Here is a 19,129-nt window from a genome sequence, read left to right as displayed (position 1 = left end):
CCAGATCTGAAGCACAATTCTAAGTTTGATAAATAAAAGATGTTTTTCATTTTGTGTGCTATCATCAGGACTCAGAAAAACAAAAAAGGTATCATGCTGCATAAACTCTGGCAGTACTAATTCATCTCCCCAGCATCTCTGAAAAAAGTGACTAGTGAATCTGTTTTTAGAAATGCAGTGTTTCTAAGTGTGTTTTCTCCAAGTGTTTTCTGAGACTTTCATGTGGTCTAGGCAGGGCACAACTATACAGGATCAACAACTAGGGTTCACAGGTCATAGTGGGACTTATGAATTTAGCTTAATTAGAACTATTTTACTGAAAACTGATAAAATGGTGCCAGCAAGTCTTCACTGACACCTGTATGTGCAGAACTCTCATGGAGAATGTTTCACAGTGACAACTACTGTGGAGAAAAACTGTCTTTAGCTCCTATCAGAAAGTAATACCCCTGGATAGGCTAAATCATACCCTGAATGTCTTATTTCCTGCTGAATTTCCTGTTGATGCTTTTATTTACAAGGCTACAATTTTCTCTTGTAAATACTTGTCATCTGGGGCTAATTGCCCACTATGTAGAAGGACACAGTCATGCAACAGTAGTAGAGGGAGTCTGCATTTGGCTGGAGAGCTTATCTCCAGCCATTATCAGAATTTGCTTAATTCTGATCTGGCTGTCTGAAGCAGCTTCAGATCTTCCTAGCATTTCTGTTCATTCTTATCTTTTGCACTATCGGTCTCCAGAAGAATATAGAAAAGAACGTAGAAAAAGCAGTAACAAAAATAAACTGATCAAGTAAACATTCATTACAGTCTTATTGTATGCACATTTAAAGATAGTTCTTATAGTTGTATAAAATACTTCTAAAAGCAAAGTCTGTGACAAAAACACAGTCACTTCCTAGGAATAGAACTAACATTTGAATTTTCATTCCAGATAACTCTGATGATATGGAAAAGCACTGTATACACCAGCCTCATCCTTTTAAGTGCATGGCTTTAAAGCACTTATCTTTTACCATATGTCTTTAAGTTTATTATTTTGCTTACCCTCCGGCTGGTATTGTGCTATGATTGTTACCGTCTGCCCCGCTCCTTTTAGTGCCGCTGCAGCCTGCTCGTGGGTAGCACCTCGAAGATCAATACCATTCACCTGCAGAGGGAATGAAAACAATAACAGTCTGAGTAGTTTAACATTAGAGAGAAAGATAGAGGTTTTTTGTTTGTTTGTTTAAATATTTGATGGATGTAAAGATCAAGTTGTCCAGATACAGAAGTGAACATACAAACTCAGAAAGGCCGAGAGGATGTTACCTAAGACTACCCATGAAGATCTGCACTTACACTGCAAACTTTTTGTTTGTTTTTAATGCTTATCCATCCCTGTTATTTGGCCTCTGCTTTTGGGAGTTTCCTGCTCCACTTAGTTTATTTTTGATGGTCTCTTCATCAATCAATTTCTTCTAAAATATAAGATTTAAAGGTTACGTTTTCTGCTGTGCTGAAAGGTCACTGCAGAATACTGCAGGCAAGGAAACTACCAGACCTAGCAAGCCCAGTCTGTACCTTCAGGCGAATGTGGAGATATATGGAGTATCTACAACAAAAAAAAACACTGGTTGGAGGACTGCCAGAACAGAAACTCCATCTACCATTCTCTTTTCACACACTCCTTCTCCTGTTGCCTAGAAATATCCCCCTATCTTGCTCATGGCAGTGAAGAGTTGAGAACAGATGCAGCTAATTTTTGATAGCAATAACCCAAAACCCAGGAGATCCCATAGTTTCTGATCCAGAAAACTGCACTGTGCTGCAGAACCATTAATGGCATACACAAACATAACTGTCTAGCTGAGGTTTCATATTTCTGAAAATGTGATTCCATAAGACTCAACAATTTGCTAGTTAGACCTGTCTGCAAATACATTTCTCCACTCTTTTTCCTTTACAACAACGAAAGAAAAAAAATTCCTAAGCAGTTACTATTTTCCTCCCCTCCTTTCAATGATTGTTTAATATTTCTCCCTATTATATTCACAAAAATGACCCAATGACCTCTCCTCATTTATAAAAAAAAATAAAAATTGATTTGAATTTTAACTGTCTGTATTCCAATAACATTTGAATCTATAGAAGATATAGAATTTTAGAGAAACATGATTTGTTGCAATCTCTCAACTGCAGTTCATAGGAATTTTAAGTTATCTCATAGAAAAATAACTGAATTTTTGAGTTACTTTGTCCATATGTGCATTCCTCAGTGGAGGGTATGAATACCACCACCACGCTGTTAATGCTTGCTTCATCCACGCAGGTATCTCAGACCCTTTAGGGCAGCACAGGAAGGGCATTTGAGGCAGCAGAGTACCAAAGGGATCTCAGTAGACAGGAGAGAGGATGAGAGTGTATATACAGGGATGAGACATTTTAAGGAGCACCAAAGTACTTATTGCAAGGTAGAGACCTGGTAGTAGAAGTGTAGGCTGGAAGACCACCATACCTAAATAAACATTCAAAGCAAATACCTGTACCAGAACTACTTTGGGAGAATAGGTATGCATAGGTCTCCATGTTGTTAACATTCATATAGACAATCTGAAGCTGTGTCAGTTACTCAGTATTCTGGTATTGCCATATATTAGTGTGTTTGGCTTATATATTTGAAAGCACTATATGCTGATATATACAATCTGTTATTTTCTACATTTTTCTCATCTGAAGTATGCAAAATTCATATTGTTTTTACAATTTGTATCTAGATTGTGTACAGGGAAGTGAAAATCTTTACTTAAAAGTAATGGACTAATGGACCTGAAAAGAAATTCTGAGCAAATATAAGATTAAAGACTTCCTAATTTGTCTAACACAAGAGTTCTCAGTTGTCCTGTCTTCTGGTTTGAAAGCAACAGCTGCAGAAATGCCTTATGGAAGCTTCCAAAAAAATAAATAAATAAATAAATAAAATGAGCCAAAGGTTCAAATACTTATATCACAGTTCTATATGTGAACCTCAAGTTCAGTGGAAGGCAAGACTAACATAAGACACCTGCAAAAAACTTGCTGACATTTAGTCTAGGAATATAGTATCATAAATGGCAATAGTTAAGTGCATTCTAAAATAAATAAATAGATAAATAAATTAATAAATAAACAGAGTTCTTAGCATCACAAAATCTAATATATTGTAATACCTGATAGTGATAATACCTAAAGGTGAATATAGTGTCAATTAGGACTTAGTTTAAAACCACAGTGGAGAATACAAACTTCTCAAAAGGAGAAGTGATGTATACTACTGCTGTGGAAGCAAAGGGTTTTGTGCCCTACATTTAGTCTGTGGTGATACTACGATCCTTAATACTGGGCAAAGGCCTACCAGCACTATTCATTAACTCAGGGCTTTAGTCACAGCTTTAGTGTCTCTGGAGGCCTGAAGAAAATTCTGTCATTGAGGCAGCACAGTGCCTATACCAGGCCATAAAAGAAACTCAGCCTGGATTCAGTGTTTCTGTAGAAGACAATTTTGAAACCAAGTCACCTTTCCTTCACAGCTTGGCCTTTATCTCCTTTTTTTTTTGTTTTGTTTTGTTTTGTTTTGGTTTGGTTGTTTTGGTTTGGTTTGTTTCCCTCAGTATCTGGAGTCCTTGAGAGACTCCTGAGAAAGAAGCAATAGGATGAAGAAAACAGAATTAAGAAAAACTTAAAGAAACATTCCTGAATTCCCAAGTGCTTGAGCTGGGGAGAAGCATATGAATGATGTCACCTGGTCAGTTTTACAAGGTGAAAAAAAGAAATTAGAAATCAGTTTATTTAGGCTTAAACTTGAAGACAGTAGACTTCAGAACACAAGCCTCTCTTAATCAAAATATGAAAACACCATGGTGATCTATAAAAGTATTAACAGAACATCAAGCATTAAAAAGCATTAATAAATCATAGTAATATCTCTGTAGATAAAATGAAAGAATGTAGGAAAGAGAAACAAAGCACATGCTTATTGCTCTTCCTCTGCAGAACAATAGTCCTATCTATAGTTGATGTAATAACTAAAAACCCAACAAAGCACTAAGAGTAAAAATATATAAAAAAAATGTTGAACAGGTGAGTGACCTAACTACACTGCATTGCCAAAACATTGATCTCCCTCTTGTAGGTGCATAGCTGCAGAAAAAAATCAAACGTTTTTTTCCAAATAGACAGGTGTGAGTCTGTTTAACTGTTGTATTGTTCAATAATGCCTGTGACAGGTTCTTCCTACAGAATAATAGATGTTAAAGTTAGAAAGGACTTTCCTAGCAAGTCGGACTTGGTAGAGAATGAGAAGAGTAAATGCTAACTCAGTTTCTGCCCTGAAAAGTATAATTTCCCAACATTTAAAAACAAATATAATCAAGTCCCAGAACTTCTAATTGAAAAAGATCATATTCGTGTAAAAACATTACTTCTGGATGAATGATGCCATTAATTTACACATTTTAATCAAATTCTTACCCTCAGGCCAAAATGAACAAGAGTTTTCATCAGGGTAAAACAAATATTCCGTTTTGCCTCTTCCTCCAAAGCAGTATCTTAATTATTACAATTGAGTATGGGGATATGTTTGTCTGAAATGATTTAATTTCAATTTTTAAAATATATTTAAATTGCTGCTTTCAATTAAATTAATGTTGTTTTTGTCAAGAATAATCAGTAAATAAAACAAAAATACCAGAAAAATGTCAAGTGTGTGTAGGAAATTTTAATGCATATTCAAAGGTCTTTTTTTCTTTTCTCTATTAAATGTGCTAGCTTCCTTTAAGAAGCATTATACAATAAGCAAAGTAGTGCTTTGTTGTTTTGAGCTTGACTGCACAATCCCGATGTCCTAGCTTAGAATGAAGTTGACTGCACAATTTCCAGTGCCTAACGCCTAAATGAATTTGACATAATGGAAATAAGAAGAGCCTCCAGCTTATACAAATGTCTGTCTCTCCTGCATGCTGTGACAAAAAAGTGGTTAAAATGCTTCCAAGCAAAGAGAAGTTCTGCACTGAAAGATTATAATTTAAAACTACAGACAAAATTAAACTGATCTGGAGAAAAAAAAATGCAACTATAGTTCATAGGAATTATAGTAATTGTCCTTGCATTCATTGACTCAGACAAAAGCACTATTTACTTCATTAAATGCTAAATCATATTCTAAATGAAAGATTGCATATATTTCTTGTATAGATCACATTATTCTAAAACTGGCTACATTCCCTTAAAATATCTGAGTAGGCCATATTAGCACAAAATGATTCAATTCTGAACAGTGTCATTTTATGACTTACTCCAGTCTGGCTGTCTTCTCCTGTTACATTAACTTGAGCATGACCCACATGTAGGTCATTCAAATACAGCAAAGTCCAGCAGAATATCTGTTTTGACATTTATTTACTTAAACTGCCTTATTTTATCTTTGTACAGTGATTAAATGAACGCCTGGCATCTTTTGATGAATTGGAAAGGAAAGGAAAAACACACCCCTTCTCTAGTGAGGAAAACATAAAGGAGTTCTTTTCATTTCTGCTTTGAACTGTCAGTACCTGCTTTTATAGAGTAAGGCAAATAGCAAAATAGCAAATAAAAGCACCTTTTTACCATGGAATACTACAGAAGATTTTTACTTTTTTTTTTTTTTTTTTTTTTTTTTTTTGAATTGTGGCTGAATTCTTTTATTTTTTAACCTATAAAATAAGAGTTTTTGTCATCTGAAAGAGTAAACGGAATTCTGAATATGAACAACTCTTACAGCCAGAATTCTCACTGACTGCACTGAGGTAATACAAAGAACCTTATTCACTTGCCTTGACTTTGGTCATTGACTTAGGCATTCTCAAGGTCATTAACAAAAGATGAAAGGAAAGCTGAGCCATGTTCTCCAGCAGTCCTGACTAGTCATTGGAAACAGAATACACAGCATCACCCCTTAGGTTATGGAAGCACGGTCTTCCAGCAAGATGGGGAACATTGTAAAAAACACGCATTAGGGGTGACCTGCTCTGAACATGACTGGGGAAGATTTTCCTCATGAGGAGGTGGCATAATCATGCTATGCAATGGCCCACAGCACTCAGACAACAGATATAATCCAGCGAAAATTACAAGAATTCAAAGAAACTCATGCATGTTGCCAAAGTACTCGTCCTTCACTGAGCATCGACCTGTCACCTTCTTGCTACACGAAGCCTCCAGCAGGAGGCTGAGGCCCGCTCAGCACCAAGGACAGCTCCCGGGCGCTGGGACAGCCTAGCTCTTGCTTTGCGTGACAGGAAAACTCTTAGAAATAGAAAGAACAGAGAAATGCACATGTGGAAAAGAGTTTTCACTGCCTAGCCTACCTTGTTTTAAATATTCAGACACACTTTATTGCTCTTCTCTCACTTTTCTTGCTTCTTTTTCCATGCCTTTATTTTATTCCTACCAGTTAAAACTGCTTAGCTTGGACATGCTATTACGGTGGTTACCTTATCCTCGACTCCACTGAAAACACAATACCATGTTCTCCTTCTCTCTTTTTATGGAATGTTTTCTCTTCTCTCTTTCAGTGACCTTGTCAATTCTCCTTGTCTTTCTACCTTAGAAATATGACTTCTGCCTCTAGTATGCTGGTCTTCATGCTCTGATGAGCTGGGCATTCTAGAGGCAAATTCTTCTCTGTCTGGAAAACAAGAAATGCTGTGGGGGTACAAGCTGCATCATTTAGTATGCCTTTTCCTGCCAGCAAGTTTAAGGCAAGAGATAAACCTGCTGAAAGAGGTATCAAAGCACTACATCTTTAAAGCAGGAATAAATATCGTGTTACTGAAGTGGTGTCTTGCACACACTGCCTTTTACCATAGGAACCAACCAGCTTTATGATTCACCAGACCACATGAATCATTCCAAACAGTACCTGTTATGTTTATAACCATAGTCAAAGACTTATATTTTTAACCCAAACTGTAAATTTTAAATTTGTAATTTAAACGAAACAGAATTTTTCCTTATAGAAGTGCTTTCCATGTGATTGTAGTATTTGTGAATGATGCCAGATTGGCAAACTTTTAAATCAAAGTAATTGCACTGAAACAATTCACTACAGTGATAGCTTAAGAGCCATTTCCTCTTGTTTCCATTAGAATTCCTTAAAACTTGTTTAAACTGGGTTTGAAATAAATTATGGCTTTGGAAAAGGACACATAGACTTACAGGAGCCTGAAAGAATATTAAACTTACTTCACTCAGGTCATTAAATAGCTACCAGCTAGTTCCATTACTGACCTGAACCAATGTGATCCTGCAACTACAAGTTGATCAATGGTATTTTATCTCATTGCTAAATGGTAAAGTCTAAGCAGAGGTACACACGTAGTCTTTTTGTATTCATACAACTGTTGTTAATGGTGAAAATTTTCATATATATATACCATGCTGGTTAATAGTGCAGACTACTATTTATTAACTAATTTTTAAATAAATATACATATTTTCCATTTATTTCATATATAAAATATTCATCAGTCTTAATAAGTAGGAATATTCATTAAGTTAAAATGCTCATTACCACATCTTAAATTTAAACCTAGTAGCTGTTTTATTTACTTTCCCTCCTTCCTCCACTCAAATACCACCACATACTTTCATGGATCTTACTATAATGTAATCTCCTCACCAAAGTCTGTCTTCATATATTCACTCTCCTTTACAGTTAGTACTATCTTCCTACTCTAAACTGATAAAATACCAGATTGTCCCTCCTCCCACCTACAGCTTTTACTTTACACATGACTGCTACTTTCATTCATTTTCTTGGCTTTCTGAATTAATCCTCTTTCTCCCCAATTCTGTTTTCAGCAGTTGGGTTTCTGTCTCCTACTCTCATCCTGGGTCACATAGGCATTCCCCTGCTGATAGCAGTCATAGATCTTGGCTTCCACACAGTCCTAAAAGGAATTTTTCCTACCAAAATATGCATATAGCTAAATTATCATTGATTATTTTTTCTCATAATGTTGTAGTGTTCTTGTTTCTCATTTGAATTTCAAACAATGATATAAATGGAACTAATTACTGCAATTCTCCTGTTTCTGAAATGAAGTAAAGGTTTCCATTTTACTAAGTGTCTTGTAACTCAAAGATGATAAGAACAATCATTCCAGCTGAAGCCAATATGTAAAAGTTGCTCAGGTACTGGAATAAAAAAGTAAATCAATATTAGAGGCTGCTTAAAGACAGTAGGACATTGGTAACTTGTCTGACTCCAAGCAGTGAGTTAGTGGCAAATTTGAAAACTGAAATCCTTGCCCTATTCTCCGCTTGACAGGCTTTCCATATTTCCATGTTCATAGGCTATGGTAACACGGGCTGTAAGATGCGGGATGACATCTTGTGTCTTGTGTCACAACAAATCTATACTGAGTATGAGGCAATATTTGAATGGTTCAGAGGTAGCTTGTCTAACTGGAATGTTTGGCTGTAGGTGAAGTGTTCAGCTCTAAATGAATTGTTCAGTGCTCAGTTGTTAAGTTCAGACTTTTTTTTTTTTTTTTTTTTTTTTTTTTTTTTTTAATATTAAAACTGCCTGAATCACAATGTTCATATTTATTTGTGGCTCTACAGAGTAGAATTATGTGACACAGGCTCTTTGAATAGATGATGAGCAGTAGTCTCAAATATAGAGTAGATTTTTAAAAACCTATGGAAAGGAAGTGGCTCTTGTATTCTTCTGTAGTTTTTCTTTTGTTTGTTTGTTTGTTTTTTAAGGATCCCCAAGATCTTCTCCAATAAATTACTGAAGATATCCCTCAAATACCTTACTTAATACTTAATGGATGGCCAATTTCTATTATTACGTGTCTCATTTTTTTAAATCACTCAAGAACACAAAAGCTACAGGGCAACAGAGCAGAATGATGCCTGGAGTCTAGTTTGTTTAAGCACAAGACACAAGTCCAGTCTGGGGAAAAATCTCTGAAAGAATAACACTCAGGGATGTAGTCATTTTGTCCAGAAGTAGTAGTTTTGGCTTTCAAATTTCTATTTTTATCTTCCCTTCATTATGAAGGTGACATTAAGGCTACGCAGAAGGCTATATAGCTCAACCCAAATCCTCAATACATCAAACGTGACATAATTCTGTTAGACAATCTTGAAACAATTTTTTCTAATTTAGAGTCCTTGAAGTGAATGTGAACTCCTCTTTAAAGAATTAGGAGCTGAAGAGCAAGCAGTCTGGCATCAGATCATTCCTACTCATTGAGACAATTACAAAATTAATGTTTTAGAGGCAACTGATGATTTCATCACAGCAAAAATACACGGGCTCTGGTCTAGGCCAATTTGCTAGCTTTGCATGACACAACTGACAGGTCTGATAGCTAACACTGCTTGGAAAAAAGAGACATATCTTATTCATGAGAATTGTTAATAGTATTTATCAGGTTCTAATCATGTGCTTGGCAATATCAAAGACTTAAGTAAGCAGTTACTGCATCAAGGAAACTGCAATATAAACTATATATTACAGAAAGGTAGTGGGAGGAAGAGGGAGAAAGGAGAGGGAGAAAGGAAACAGAAGGGAGAGAGAGAGAGGAAAAAAAAAAAAGAGAGAAATCCATCAGGAAGACAGATTTCTAGATTAATAAAAGACAAAAGGTATCTCTACAGTCACCTAATGCAGATACTAGTCTAGCATACAGGTGGTAAGTTTTTCCCCAGAAGCTCTATTAAGATTGTATTTTAGAAAGCCATCTATTTTATTTTGAAGTCCCAAAGTGACAAGTCTACTACCTTCTATGGCAATATAATCCAGTCACCCTGACTACAAAACAAGCGCATCATGTTTTGAAGTTGAATATGTCTAAGTTCAACTTAGCCAGCCATCAGATCATATATATTTATCAACATCAGTAAAAACAGTCTGTTACCAGCTTTCTTATCCAAGGGTAAGTATTTGCAGATGATGTTTTTTACATAGACACAGTTCATACTTCATTGAAGTGAATTTTCATGGTCAAGGAGAATGCTAGATTTTTCCTGACATGGAAATTAAACTCCAAGGCATTTTGTTAATTGATGATGATGATGATGCCACCTCTTTAAATGTATAAAATAGAAGATTTTCAAAAGCACAGATTTGCAGTAGCACCCAGCTTTTGTTTATTAGGTGTCCAGTTGCCTTCTGTACCTCTAAAAATCTCTTGTACAGAAATTTTGTAATGGTGATTCAGTGTTGTCATGTGAAATGTTTTTGATTTATCATGATGACAGCAAATACTGGACATATATCTGAAGATAATAAACACATTGTAAAAGGTGAATTTGAGATCATTTACAAGGTTGGGATGCAGTGCACCCAGATGACTTCATGTAAACATAAACAGGTGGAGGACTCTTAGAGACCTACTACCATTTCTGAATCATCCTCGAATTTCATAACTTTCTAAAAACTTTTCATCAAAAACTTTACATCATCTTCAACACCACAGGAAAGTAAGCACCCTAAAGATATGCCTCTGCAGGCAAGTGCTATATGGCAAAGGGAGTACCCCTCATAATCCTAACACTATTACACAAAAGTGACTGATGCTCCATGGAGAAAGGATTCCGCCGTGCCCCATAGCAATCTCCATCATAAAGCCTGTTTTGTGATTGGGCCGAGTGGAGATGATTCAAACATTTTCCAAGCCAGTCGCAATTTTGAAAAAAAAAATAAATCTGAGAAGCAAAACTAGTATTTGACTTTTTTTTTCTTTTCTTTTCTTTTCTTTTTTTTTTTTTTTTTGTAGTTTGTAACTAGGTAGCAAAATGCCCTCTTTGCCATAAGTAGTTTTACTGCTTTTACCATGAGCAAAAAGCCATTTTAAATTAGAAAGCTGAAGTAAGGGAAGTCAATCGGAAGGTCAATTCCAACTGCAGCAAAATGGAGCATAAATATTGCTATAAATAGGAACAGAGCTCTAATGGTCTATCTTGATCTATATGCACATACTTTGGAGTAGAAATTGCAGAACATTATTCTTTCTAAAGTGTATTTTATTTTTGCTACAGATGTGTGTGAGAAGGTGGGTAGGAGTTGTGTGGGAGGAACCAAGTAGAAAGAAAAGCTCATAAGGAAAAGCAAATCTCTCACATAAAATGACAGCAGGACAATGCACAGACAGAAGATAAAATCTGATCAATATAAGAGATGACCTTCCCTCTACAAGGAAAAACCTTGTATAAAAGACCAAAGGCAATACAGAATTGAGATGCTGAAATACCAGTTTTGCAAACTAACCATATATTATACTATCAACCAGATGAGAAGGTGACAGAAATCCCTGCAGAATATCTCTGGTAACCCTTTCCCCAGTACGTAGCTATTTGATTCTCAGGAAGTATCAGGGGATAACAGATACCATCTTTCCCCATATATGAATACTTCATGATGAACGCTATGCTAGATCAAGATGAAAATCACACAGAATTTGTCTAATTTTGTTCATCTGCCTCAGGTGAGATACCAGTGAAAATGGAAGCATTAGGAGAGTACTACCTGCATCTTCACAGTGCAGCCTGTTCTTTTTCTACTCTTTTTCACACCCTTATTAAGCAATTATTCTACACGAAACATATTTTATCTCCTTAATGTAATTGGCAGGATGTGTTGCTTGGGAGCAGCAGTCTTTCTCCAGAGCAAGCAGTCTCTTCTTTCTCTTGACTACTTTCAGGATAGCAGCCACACTTAATCCTGCCACTGTGAGACACATAGTACTAAAGCATTTCTGTAGGAAAATAAAATAAAACTGATACTGTTTTTATGGCACACATTTTATTTTGCGTTTCTTTGTGATGAATCAAACACAGTATTAGGTGAAAAATCTAACATGTATTGTAAAGGCAAATACGTGAAATGTGAAATTCAGTTTAAGATGCCTAAATATAGACATGCACATACAGGATAGGTGTTTGAGCTTATAGTCAATGGATATCCAATCAATACAGGCAATAAGGACTACAGAGCAATTCAACTTGCTCTAGACACCTCCTAGTTGGCCAGCTGAATCAGTCTCTAGTCTTTATTGATTTTAATGGGGAATACACACCCAGAAAGCATGTCTATCTTTAAGTATCTTAATCTGAAATTTAGTCTTTCCCAACAACACAAAATTCAATCATTTCAATAGTTAAGACTTCTTGTTACCTCCCTGTGGCTATTAATTCACTTAAATTCTTTCATTTACACACATACTTAACTTGATGTAGTCTGGTAGAAAAATCATAAAAGCGTTTGAAAAAATCTGAGAAAAGAAATTCAAGGAGCATTGAGTTCTAATTAATTGTGTGTAAATTGTGTGTCAAGCCTTGAAATGGTAAATCTTAATTCTGCTTCTGAATTTGTGAGGGTAAACTAACTCTCTGCTCTGTAGAGGTATATACAGAGAATCTTGCCAGACTGGTACTGAAAATGCTTTTGAAGAACACAGGATAAGACACCTAAATCAAGTAGTTATGTTTTATGGTAATTTGATATGAGATTGTAAAGCAAAATCGTTATGTTAATAAATAAATATATATTTTAATAGGACTGTATTTCTCCCCTATATCTCTCAGTATTTCCCCTAAAGCTTAAAATGTATTCAAAATTTACAATGCATGTACCTCTTTTCTAAAATTTTAAGATTTGTACTGTTTTCTGTCAGTTAGGATACATATACAAGGTGTGGGCATCATGTTCATGGCTCTTTGAAATCATTTGTGCTCATCAAACTGATTTTCACTAAACAACACATTTCTATTTTAATAGACAAAATATCCTTTAGTGTTGGAATTGGGATTTCAATTTTCAAGAGTGGCATCAAGGAAAAATACGTTTTATTTATACTAGAGACCTTGTTTTCATAACAGATGGAGAACTTAGTCTTGGCCCAGACTGCCTGCCTTAATTTAAAGAAATCAGTTAACATAATGGCATCCCATTTCCACTGCTATAAAATGGAAATAATACTTCCATTGGTACTTTTAGCTGTTCTGTTTGGGTTGTACACTTCTGATTGAAAAGCTAATCTGTGTGTAGGCAGAACCTAGCAAATCAGTTCTTTATCCCAATTAGTATTCAAGATGCTATTTGGTAACATTTTATTTTACTCAATAGCAAGACAACCCTAGTGGGAGGGACATACTCTGTCATACTGGTGAACCATGCTGATGTATGCATTACCACATTTTTAAAGGCATTTGGAAGTCAAAAAGAACATGATTAGTTTGGTAAGAACTCACAAGAATATAATGAATTATAGCAAGAAGTAACCAGCATTTAAAACACCACTTTTTAGAGGGGAAAAAAAGCTTTTCATAAATGTAAATTTACAAATCACTTTTTGCTATTTGAAATGTTTGCAGTTTGAAAGAAAACATTTTCCATTATTCTTCAATTTGCCTTCAAGGTTTAGATATGACTAATTTTGTCTCTTTGCACAGAAGCATTTGGAATATCAGCCTGCTTTCTGAGATAAGTTTTAAACATTCCCAGTCAATTAACTGAAAAAAAATAAGAATATGGCTACCACTGGTTTTCCTAAGGTTTTAGCGTTACCGGTCAGATTTCTGTCATTATTGATCCTGTGATGCCACCTGGTGGCGTTTAAGAAAAATAAACTTAAATTTCACTCCTTGCCCATTATATGTCATAGCGCCCCTTGGAGGATGTTTGGACTCTGACACATAGCTCCTCTGTCACGTAACAGTGAGAAGGCAGAAAATCACAGAATCACAGAATTTCTAAGTTGGAAGAGACCTCAAGATCATCGAGTCCAACCTCTGACCTAATGCTAACAGTCCCCACTAAACCATATCCCTAAGCTCTACATCTAAACGTCTTTTAAAGACTTCCAGGGATGGTGACACCACCACTTCCCTGGGCAGCCTGTTCCAGTGTCTAACAACCCTTTCGGTAAAGAAGTTCTTCCTAACATCCAACCTAAAACTCCCCTGGCGCAACTTTAGCCCATTCCCCTTCGTCCTGTCACCAGGCACGTGGGAGAATAGACCAACCCCCACCTCGCTACAGCCTCCTTTAAGGTATCTGTAAAGAGCAATAAGGTCGCCCCTGAGCCTCCTCTTCTCCAGGTTGAACAAGCCCAGCTCCCTCAGCCGCTCCTCATAGGACTTGTTCTCCAGGCCCCTCACCAGCTTCATCGCCCTTCTCTGCACCCGCTCAAGCACCTCAATGTCCTTCTTGTAGCAAGGGGCCCAAAACTGAACACAGTACTTGAGGTGCGGCCTCACCAGAACCGAGTACAGGGGGACGATCACCTCCCTAGCCCTGCTGGCCACACTGTTTCTGATACAAGCCAGGATGCCGTTGGCCTTCTTGGCCACCTGAGCACACAGAGAAGTTATGGCTTTATGGCGTCAGGCTTTACAGGCTGTCTCTGGGACTACGTATGCATCCAGTGAATCACCCAAAGACAGTGCATATTTCTATCTTCGTGGGGACTAACTCACTAACTCATGGATTTGCAGTCTATTTAAGGTATATTTATAGGTACCCAACTGAAGGTGAGTATACACATCTCTCAACTAGTCAACATTTTGCCATAATTACAGCACAAGCACGAATTATGAAAGTGCTGTGAATCTCCTCTTCTACATTGGAGAAGGTGGCTTTGAAAACTAAAGCACCTTGACCAAGGTCATGGAAAAACAACAGAAAAATCGGGAATTCATTCTAGGTCTCCAAAGTTTAAATCACTTATGTTGCTTCCTATCTGGAAGAAATTTAACAAACCCTGAGCTAATTTGATATACTAGTTTGGTGTGCATTTGTCATGGTTTAACCCATGGCATTATTGGTTCTTGATAAATCAGATTTATCGTGTTTTGAGAAACAAGTGGGTAAACTGTAGCGAAACAAGTAGGGCAACAGTAGGGAAGTAAGTGTTTCTGAGGGATGAGACAAGTAAGCATAGACAGAGAGAAACAGACCTATTCTGTGCAGCTTGATAAAATTAAGGTGTCCAGGACCCTTCACCAGACAATGGTCTAAGATTAATCAGCTCTAAAATTAGCCTGTGCATGACATTTGTTTTGTTTGAGCATGGGAGAAATTGATTCATAATAGTTATTTGTGACTTTAATAAGTCAGCAGTGCCTGTCTTAGTGATTGCCTGGGGAAATATATGCAGTCTAATTTAGTAATAATTCCATCCCTCTCTGTTCAATGAACAAACAAACTACTCTTGCATGACAAGTAAATGCTGCAGCAACACTGGTAAGTTTAATTAGAACTTATGAAAACATTGCTGTGAAATTGACAAAAAGTGGAATTAAAAATTCAACTTTGGCAGTATCCCACAGTGCTAAATATATGCCTGCTGAAAAATAAAAGAAAATGGACTTTTAAAGTTGTATGTGAGCTGCTGGATTTCTGAATATAATGTACTGTGAAGGCTCCAATCTCATAGTACTCTTTTATTCAGCCTTCCTGTACAGCATCTAGCCAAAGAAAAATAAATGAAATAAGTGTCCTAAAGAAATTGTCACTTCTATTCCTCATGCTCCTTGTCTGTATTCTTGTTAGCACAGGCATTTGCTTTCTTTATCTCTCCATGCTGATAACTTTGTAAGATTCTATTGTGGCTTTCTTGCAGTTCCCTACGAACTTACTTATTTAGGAATCTCTTCAAGGCACATAAACGACTTCTACTTGTCCTTACTCAAACTATTTGCAAGGAGCAGACCAAAATAAAAGACAGAGTTATGATCCTGTCCTGGTTTCGTCTAGTTTACAGTTAATCTTTTCATAGTGGCTGGTATGCACCATGTTTTGGATTTGAGAGAAAAATAATGCTAATAATGCACCAATGTTTAGTTGTTGCAGAGCAGTGCTTGCACAGAGCCAAGGACTTTCATATTCTGTTGCTGCCCTAACAGTGAGGTACCTGGGTGTGCACAAGGAGCTGGGAGGGGACATAGCCAGGAGCTGACCCAGACTGACCAAAGGGATGTCCCATATCGTGTGGTGTTATGCTGAAAAATTAAACTTGGATTTTGGCCATGTGCAGGGGGACCACTGCTCAGGGACTGGCTGGGCATTGGTCAGTGGGTAGTAAGCAATTACATTGTGCATTACTTTTATATATATGTATTTTTTTATTGTCATTATTATTTTCCTTTCTGTTTCTATTCTATTAAACTCTTTCTACCTCAACCTGTAAGTTTTTACTTTTTTTTTTTCTTGTGATTCTCTTCCCCATCCCACTCAGGGCATGGTGGGAGTGAGTGAATGGCTGTGTGGTGCTGAGCTGCCTGCTGGGTTAAACACGAATGGATCCCCACAATTTCAGGTTACTGTATCCCTTCAGTGTTAGCTCACCAGATTTTCCATGATTTTACAAAGAAGCAGCAGGCACTTTTTTACACCTACACTTCAACGTGCAGAAGGTAAACTCACTATTCATAGAACACGCCAGAGGTCAAGACATGCCTGAGCAATGTAGGAAAGGCAGTTCCAGCTCCCCCTTGAAGGGAGTCACACACTGACCAGGAACCTGCCATATAACCATGCCACAAACCATACAGTCCATAGCCATCTTCTTCCCCTGCCATTAACCCAAATGCAGCCATGGATACAAGATGCCAGGGACAGAAAGCACGACAGTGGGAATGAGTGTGACACTTCAGCTTCATGGACTGGTCACTTGTCTGGGATGAGTAATTCCTGGGCTTCAGTTCTTTGCCTTAAAGCTATTTATGTATTTTACATAAAACAGGCCCAAGTCTATCAATTTGTATAATGTTTTGATTTTGGTTTTGTTCTTGGTGTTGGTTTGTTGTTGTTGTTTGCTTGCTGTTTGTTTGTTTGTTTTTTCTGTAAGGCAGAATGATATGAATGGATGCTCTCAAGGCTTTTACTGCCCTTCAAAATCCTTTATGTTCAGATTGCTTCAATCAGATGTTCAATTACTTGAGAGAGCCTAAGACAGAGCCTAAATGCTGTTTTTTTAAATTGCATACTATCAACACATACATGAAAGAAAAATTTCATAGATGTTTTTGAGACTAAATAGGCAAAATATAACCTCAGGCTACAAAGCATCTTATCCTATAAGATTTGCAAATAAATTTCAGAGTGATCATCATATTCATTAGAGGCACAGAGATAATTAACATAACCTAGTTAATCTCATTGTATTGGGGCAGTTGCTAAGCAGTTTACTGCACACTAGATGGCACCCCCAGCCTGGATGATTTAATCCTACTATTTCTCCTCAAAGAAAAACTGAAGTTAGGAAGTATCTTCTGACTATGTAGTGCATTTTGGGCAAAATGGAACTGGATGATGGGCTAAACTAAGGAGTGCTGAGGTCCTCACTGTGGTGTTGCCATACTGTAGGTAATATTAAGCAGAGCAAATCTCATTGCAGCTAACACCCTGAACAAATGGTATATAAAGCAAGAGTAAATAAACAAAATACTCAGTGATGAACTGTTTTCAGCTTGGATTTCACACAATAGAAACCAAAAAGGCATTTTGAAGCCTTTGTGTGTCCTTTGCAGTACAGACAAAGAACAAGATTAAGCAATCTGTCAGCAAAACCCAACACAAATACTTACAGACAAAATTTGATCTCCTCTCTGCAGTTCTCCACTGAGATCAGCAGGCCCGCCTGCTAGGATGAAAGACACGAAAATGCCTTCCCCATCTTCTCCTCCCACAATGTTAAAACCAAGTCCTGTGGAACCCTTGTGCAGGATGATTTTTCGAGGCTCTCTGTACAGAAACAAAATAATAATGTTTATCCATTCAAAGATTTAGTGTGTAGTTATCTCAAGGCATCTTCAGCATACTATATTTTCCTTAAGAAACAATAGCTTGCTCCTACCTAACTAAACCGTTTAATAAATGATATAAATCTGTTAATTGGAGAATAACAACTAAGCAGCGACCTTTTTTTTTTTTTTTTCCTCATGGCATTCAAACATCTCTATTAATTCCAGTTCACTGGAGTTATCCTCACCAGATCAAATAATAGATCCATTAACAGAAAAAACAAAACTCTGAAGATACCTTATAATCTCATTTATAGCAATACTGCATATACAAGTGCAATCAAACTTCAGATGGTACCTTTTTTTCTTAAAAGTTCTACATGAACAAATTAAAAAATAAAATATCTGGACAAGGCAATGACAAAAGGTTTTAATCTTGGCAGATTTGAAGCAAATAACATTTGCAAGATCAATCTAATAGAGGAGAATCTTCCAAAAAACTCTGATTTGACATTATTAAGAACTTGCAATTGTAAAATCACACAGCAGCTTTATAAGTGCCCCAGACTGAGGTATATCAGCTTTTGTGTTACTTGTTTAAAAAGTTGTTCAGTAGGATGGAAATCAATAAATAATAACAGCTACATCTCATATAGCACTTTCCATCTGTAAATTGAAAATATACCCCAAAGGATGCATAATAATATGAACTTTACTGACAGGAAAACTCAGGTCCAGAGAAAGGACTTTCCTAATCAATCAAGGTAGTGTATTTGAGAAGTGTGCCAGCTATTCCAGTTCTTGATTTCTATGTACCATGCATCAGATTTGTCTCTCCTTTGGACAAACAAGCACACAAGAATATATACATGCAGACACTATGTTTACTGGTACTTACATAATTCCAAATCCTTCTAACAATTTACTTTTCAGAAAATAAATAATAATAAATATAAATGACATTGTAATATGAATATGTGTGTATCTGAAGCCCAGTCCTGCAAATACTCACATCCATTTATGTCTGTGATTCCTCACAGAGAAAGAAAATCTGCTTCTAATTTTCAGTTTTTACAAATAAAAGTTACTAGGTTACTAGCAAAGTGACAATTATAAACATGCATGTAAGAGACCTCAAGAGCTGTGCTCCCCAATACTTCCTGTTAAAAGATCCTATATTTCTTGTGTACTCTGTAATGGTTCTGTAGAATACTAATGGCTTTTTCATTTCTATTTTGTTTAAAAAAAAAAATAAAAGAAAAGAAGGAAGAGAAAAAGAAGTGATGCATTAAGAGACAAGTCTTATTTGGTGTGCTTTAAGTTTTATGGCTGTATACACTGGAACTTTACCTTTACAAGATAATTCCAAAA

General features: G+C 36.5%; 1 protein-coding gene across 7 annotated transcripts in view; it reads right to left on the bottom strand.

Moving 5' to 3' along the window:
- The window catches only part of DLG2 (discs large MAGUK scaffold protein 2), a gene marked incomplete at its 5' end in the record, with an annotated part of 1,037,476 nt that overhangs the window by 207,927 nt on the left and 810,420 nt on the right, over window positions 1-19,129 (bottom strand). For all 7 annotated transcript variants that reach the window (XM_082764777.1, XM_082764780.1, XM_082764778.1 and 4 more), the window contains 2 exons: window positions 1,049-1,151; window positions 17,603-17,759. In XM_082764777.1, coding sequence (XP_082620903.1) covers window positions 1,049-1,151; window positions 17,603-17,759 — 260 coding nt within the window. The remainder of the gene's footprint in view (window positions 1-1,048; window positions 1,152-17,602; window positions 17,760-19,129) is intronic.

This window comes from Aythya marila (genome assembly GCF_965140915.1).
Source record: "Aythya marila genome assembly, chromosome: 1".
NCBI classification, from domain to species: Eukaryota; Metazoa; Chordata; class Aves; order Anseriformes; family Anatidae; genus Aythya; species Aythya marila.
The sequence above is the reverse complement of the archived record's forward strand: the minus strand, read 5'-3'. Positions and strand labels throughout refer to the sequence as shown.